The sequence below is a fragment of the Pundamilia nyererei genome, unplaced genomic scaffold (assembly GCF_000239375.1).
Source record: "Pundamilia nyererei isolate P.nyererei 1_Seehausen unplaced genomic scaffold, PunNye1.0 scaffold00023, whole genome shotgun sequence".
In the NCBI taxonomy this organism is placed as follows: domain Eukaryota; kingdom Metazoa; phylum Chordata; class Actinopteri; order Cichliformes; family Cichlidae; genus Pundamilia; species Pundamilia nyererei.
Window position 1 is genome coordinate 2,776,258 of NW_005187424.1, and position 6,633 is coordinate 2,782,890.

Sequence of the window (6,633 nt, forward strand, 5' to 3'; positions counted from 1 at the left end):
AGGGACCAGACGACTATTCCGTCCTACATCAAACTGTACGTCTGTCTGTGACAGCGAAGCCACCACAGGAGGGGAGGAGGCCTGCTGGAGTTCCAGCTGTCGCAGCTTGACCTTCGTCTCTGCCTCCACCTTCATCAGCTCAACCTCCCTAGCCCTAGCCAGTTCCGCGTCCAAACACCTAAGCTCTATCTCCCTTTTCAACTGGAACTCTCTCTCACGCTGTAGCTGTAGTGGAAGTATGAGGACAGGGAAACACTGTTAAAAAGTTATGAGCTGTCTTGCTGCAGAGAAAGTGGAGTGTGTCATCCTTGAAATGCTCCCTAGATCGGCAGCTGGCAGGATCGAACGATGCTCTGCCTCTGTGGTCAAGTACAGACATAGGCCTTAAGCAACCATGAGCCACTGATAAGCATGATACACTAGGACATATGCATAAAGTGGACTAGTTAGACACCTATGAGCCACTAATAGGACAAAATGAGCACGCAGCCATAAAGTGGACTTGTTAGGAAGAGTTTCCCATCAGACCTTAAACACTTCAACTCAGTTTTTGATGATAGACACAACTAAAATAATCCGGATCAGATAAAGACAGACACATGTACACAATACACACTACTGCTCAAAAGTTTGTGGTCAGATTGAAACATTCTTGTCTCAGTTATGACTTTACATTTGCTTTAACGTAATATTACATAAAGTTTATCAGTAATGTTTTCACAGATGTCTTTTTCATGAATCATTTATGGAAAATCACTCATGATGTGTTAGGAAATGTCTACACAGTTACACATGGGCACTTTTTTAGTATCAATTACTCCTGTATGAACAAATCACATGGATATAAACCAGATGCAAATTTGATTTAATGTGATTATAAAGGAAAAATGGGATGATCCATCACAAACCTCGCAAATTTACCGTTGTTAATCTGCAAAATGATTTTGGTTTGTGCTGATGTCTTTGGAAAAAGATTTCTTGATTGACAAGTTTGGATTTAACATGAGAAAACTGACAGTGGGTAACACAATGTACCACTGAAACAACAGGTATAAATGCTGAAAATGGGCCTCTGTAGATGTCATGGTCCCCGAGCCCTCTTTTCTCTTCCTGCTTTTTTCTCTCTCTCCTCTGTCCGTGTTGTTGTCCATGTGCTTATCTTTTTCAGGTGATGCCCCTCTGCCTTCCAATCTTCTGTGACAGTGCCTGAGTGTGCCTTCAGACAACCTGCGGCACCTCTGCCCCGTCTCCTGGTGCCCACATCGTTTATCCTGTATTCATAACTATCTGCAAATAAACCTGTTAAACTTTACCACAGTGTCTCATTCTGTTGTTAACAGTACACCTTTGTAGACATTCCACTAAATCTCATTCGTGATTTATGATAAATGTTACAATTAATCGTTTATAATCGTTCTTTATACTTCTGATTAGTAAAACATAAAAAAGAATTTCACTGTTGTCAGGAAATAAGACCTTTCTAATTCTCTATGAACTTTTAAGCTGTGGTCTAGATTGCAATAATAGTGTACCGTTATTGTTTATAGTAAATGATATAGGAGTATCAGGACAGGGAGTGAATAACAGTTATGAGCTGTGTGGCAGCAGAGAGTTGTTTACTTTGATTCTTTGAGCTTCCAAAAGTCTAATGGGAGGCTGAGCCTTCAGCTTTCCTGTCCCTCTCCTGTGTAACCAGACATGTTCTCTTTAACATTAAACTTATGACTTTGCTTTTGATCAATCTTATGGCTACAGCTGGATCAGCCGACCCTGATCCATCCTTTAGTTATGCTTTTATAGGACACAACTGCTAATTAACTTCCCATCATGCACTGAGCACTTCTGCTCCACTTCTGTCTTTTACTCTCAGTGTGTGAATTTATCACTACTGCATGTCAGTAACGTTGGTCCTCTTCCTCCCACCATGTGGTTTGTCCTGTCCTCGTATGCCCTTGATTATTTTTTCTTTTTTTGCCTTTTCTTTCATCCCCAACCATTTGCACCGTCCTTGAGCCTCATGCTGCCGAAGGTTTCTTAAAAAGGGAGTTTTTCCATCCCACCATCCCCATTTGATTGTTGGGGTTTGATGAGCACATTTGAATAATTTTCCATCACTGCATATTTTCAGCGAGTTCACATTATTATCGTGACTGTGCTCGGCTGTCATTGTGATGAAGGTGTGGTAAAAATCCAGCTTGTCGTATTCTGCACGCTTACTTTGAGATATAAAAAATGAAAGTGCATAGATAGATACATACATACAGCAGGATAAAACACAGCACAGGCCACAACGGTGTGATTAAATATACGCAGCATCTCATCACACACCAAAGGACCTCTGCCTCTGCAGGAAGAAGAGGCGGCTCTGCCCCTTCTTGCAGAGAATATTGGTGTTCAGGGAGCCTGTGATCCAATAGGACTGCGAGATATTTATAAGAGTGCACATGAATGGAATTAAAAATTTAATGAATGTAATGTATTGCCATTTATATAATATGTTTCTGGTCATACTGACTATTCAAACCATGAACTCATTTAGCACTTTTAGGCCAATTTAGAATAACTAATTCACCTAATCCCAAAAAGTTGATATAATGACTGAATAAATGACTTGAATGAGTAATGAAATGCTTTTCCCACTTCATGTTTTGCCAGAACTACTGAATCAACTATCTGGGATTTGCTCAACTACATTAATAGAGCATTAATCAAGTCAGTTCACCTAGCATGCATATTTTGGACCGTGGGAGGACGCTGGAGTTAGTAAAGATAAATTCAATGGGAATACATAGAAACTTGACAGCATAACAAGCAGTTTCACAGACATTTTCTTGAAAGTGCAGTTATTGTGTGTCTACCAAAAGTCATCGGTGCAACATCACTTTTCGAAGGTGCAATTTCAGTGCAGAGGGAAGAGAAAAACACACACCGTTTACCTGGATTAATGGAGAACAGTTTATTGTTCAGTGACACATTTGAACACCATCATCCTGACTTGTAACTTTAATTCCAACATAATCTCGTGACAAAAGAAAATCTTTCGGTGACAGAAGTACTGGGTGCATTCAACTGCTCAACATTTACCACATGTTATATCCATCACAGCCACAAGGGATGACTAGCACTGTCTTACCAGGTATGTCAGCAAAATAAACCTTTAATTTTACAATGTGATGTGATGAAAAACACAGAGTCAGTGTGGAAAGCCTTTTTAAATGACTATATGATACCCTTCATTTGCTTGTATTGCTCGGATAACAAAAGCCTCGGAGTGCTTGTTCATAAAAGGCAGTTCTCTGCACAGAAGTTTTCATATGTACAGTGTTAAACTGGTTAAAAAGGTTGTCAAAACCACTCTCACCAATGTTCTTTGTCCAATACAAGATCATACTGAGTCAATTCAGCTGCTAACGCCAGCCATCACAGCAGTCAAACTAAAAACAGCATAAATACTGCTTGTAAAAAGTGCACCTCCTCTTATGTAATATATAAACTTGCCACTATTAAGAACTAATTCAAAAGCTTCAATCACTAAAACACTAACAAAAGAAGTCACTAGTAATATATGTTTATTACGCTGACATTTAGCAGCACCTTTCAAGAGGTAACATGACAGCACTGAAGGTACTGTATTATAATACCGTCATATATATATATATGCAGGACTGGACACACAGGTACATTTGACTTCAGTACAGTCTTAAAGCCACTGTTACCCTGCCATGCCATGCATAGTGCACAGGAGCCACGCCCAGTGTCTTCACATAGCAACACCATGAGGGCATTGTGAAGTGTGGTCGTCTCATTTGTTAAAGTTCCAGCTACTTGAGCCGCTGTAAGATTAGGTGACCAGTGACGTTATTTAACTATTCCCAAGTTAGTTTGCTAGTTTATTTCCACTGTGAATAGTAATGAAACTGTGTGACACGGTATGACTTGTTTCAGTGTCCGTTTTGTTCAAAGTCCACAGGCAGATTACTAAAATTTAGTCACCAAAAGCACGATTTTAACACTGAAGTGACAGTTGAAACATTAGCAAGCTATTTAATAATTTACAGACAGGTGACAAATTAAAGGAAAAGCCAATATTAGTAATTAATGAGGCCATACGATGGGATTCGCATGATATTTGTACTTATCGATCAACTCTGTGACCCTCATGTCTTATAGATGGAGGCACTGTCACCCTGGAATCGCCTTTAAGGATTAAACTGTTCCATTATAGGATAAAGCCGTACTGAAATGCAAAAATCTAGGGTTTATTTGAGCAGTTTTTTGAAGTAGTTGCAGTGATTCATATCTCTAAGAGAACAAGTGAATCAAAACCAAGACATCAAAATAACTTTCCACAGCATAACAGAACTCTTGGATCCCCTCAGGGCCCACTTGCGAGGAACATAGCCGCAGAGAGGCCGTTGCTGATGTCATAGTGCTGAACCGTCGGTTACTAAAATTCAGCTTTGTTGCTTTTTTATTCAAAACTGCTGATTTTAAAAAAAAATTCCGAAAGGTGACACGATAGAAACACCACTGCTCTCTTTCCATTAATCTGTCATCTGTCTGTATAAGAATGTATTAAATATATCAAATATTACATTTTACTCACTCCTGTTCACAATATGTTATGTGGTAAAAAAAAACCCAACTGAATTTAATTTAGCATTTTCTTTTTTATAGTTGGAGTGAGATGGCACAAATGTAAAAGCAATATTAACTGTATCTTATCCGTTTTAAAACTATTATTGAGGGAATTCCACTCTCATTAAGAGGTTGTGTGCTGAGTAAACTGCTCACTGAAGGGAGAGGCTTCATTAAAGTCATCCAAATACACAAGTTAATGAGGTACACTGTTACAAGCTAGCTTACACATATGCATGAGAAAAACACTTAAAGGAACAGTTAAAGATTGGAGGAAATGAGTTTGTTTGTTATTTTTCCCCAGGGATAAGGACTCATTTATTTTCATCTACGTGGATCATATCCAGAAACAGGACATGGATGCCTTGGAGGTGAAAACAGCTATCGTAGCTGGATGTAAACTAAAAGAAACACATTCGTAAAGCTCCCAGAATTTCTTATTTAGATTTTAGCTTGATGTATATGATTCACCTCATCATACAATGAAAATAATCTGCCCTAAAGTTTTTAATATTTCTTGCACCATGCAGCAACAACATAGGTTTTGGTGGCTAACTTGCTGGCTAACAATATACATCTATAAAAGTATAACTTTGAAAACTTTAGGCATAGTTTTAAGCCTGCTAGTAATAGCCACACTAGCTATTTTTATGATGACACTTGGTTGTCAGTCTGACTGGGTGGGGTAACAAACATGTATTTCCCCAAATCCTTCACTAAGACATCAAACAGTTACTCTGAATGGCTTAAAAATTCAGCCATTGATGCTCATAGTTGTCTGGAGTCACACAGGCACTACTTCCTTCAAAGAGGCCAGGGCTGAATGGATGCGAACATGAAGCCGGTTCTCAAAGTCGTAGCCTGTAAAATCCTCCTAAAACATAATATAGACATGTATTAAAATGGGTTTTTTTTGTTGAGAAAACTGCAAATGAGTTCATTCTAATTCAAATAACTTATAAGTTATTATTTTACCTTTGCTTGAAGTAGCAGTGATCTACCTTTTCCCACCGTCTGAATAGCAGCACAAAAACCATGGGGTTATAATTAGGCACGTAGTCGCAACAATATCCAACATCTCAGACAAATAAAAAAAAATCTAAAAGCTGTGACCAGCAAGCTGACCTCTGGCTTTGCAAGGAGTACACATCCCAGCTCATAGACGGCATACGGCTGAACGTATGAGTTGATCTGTCGTCCGTACTCATCTCTAGCAGCCAGCTGGAATGACTGGAAGGCCACACAAAAGAGCAAAATGAGTAAATCTGCCAGTGTGGATCCACTGCAAAGCCTCTCAGTGTGTCGCTGCGGATTGATACCTGAACAGCGTCTCTCATATTTCCATGACATTTATGAATGGCACCGAGAAGGAGGTGTTTCAGGCCTCTGCACGAAGTGTCATCTATAGTCTGCAATACTGAACCCCCCCCAAAACAGGAAATGATTACACAGGATAGATGATGACAAAGGTAATGCTGATCTGAATCGTATGGGCTACACTCACCCTGATTCATTATCTGCAGTTTAGATGAGGAGCAGTTCTGCAGTGCTTTCCACAGATAAACAACTTCGATTACGCCAAGAATGCATAGCTCTCTGGAGGGCGACATCTTTCTCAGTCTCTCAGCCTGCAGGCAGGAGACAGAAAACATAGAAAAACATTAGAGAGGCTGTCGTACGGTGGAAGAGTCAGACATTTCACCAGAGGTCACCACTTACCACCACAAACACTTACTTGGCACAGAAACTGATTTCTTTTGGTTTTAATAGAAAGTCCTATTGGACACTCCCAGTCATTATTATACGTAGAACTACACAGGATTGCTACATAAAAAGGCTTTTTTAATGTAACTCTCAAATGATTAAAACAAACTTGAAAGGCTAATGTTACTGCTTTTAATTACAATTTTAATAATAATGGATTGGATTTATATAGCGCTTTTCAAGGCACCCAAAGCACTTTACAATTCCACTATTCATTCACTCTCACATTCA

The 6,633-nt window shown here is 39.2% G+C and overlaps 1 protein-coding gene across 1 annotated transcript in view; it reads right to left on the minus strand.

Annotated features, from left to right (window-relative positions):
- Positions 1-2,930: 2,930 nt before the first annotated feature.
- Positions 2,931-6,633, minus strand: part of LOC102211270 (tetratricopeptide repeat protein 39C-like) — an 11,585-nt gene continuing 7,882 nt past the window's right edge. Inside the window, exons 10-14 of the mRNA XM_005727193.2 lie at positions 6,143-6,266; positions 5,958-6,055; positions 5,764-5,868; positions 5,614-5,652; positions 2,931-5,512 (exon numbers count right to left, since the gene is read on the minus strand). Coding sequence (XP_005727250.1) covers positions 5,423-5,512; positions 5,614-5,652; positions 5,764-5,868; positions 5,958-6,055; positions 6,143-6,266 — 456 coding nt within the window. The 3' untranslated portion in view covers positions 2,931-5,422. The remainder of the gene's footprint in view (positions 5,513-5,613; positions 5,653-5,763; positions 5,869-5,957; positions 6,056-6,142; positions 6,267-6,633) is intronic.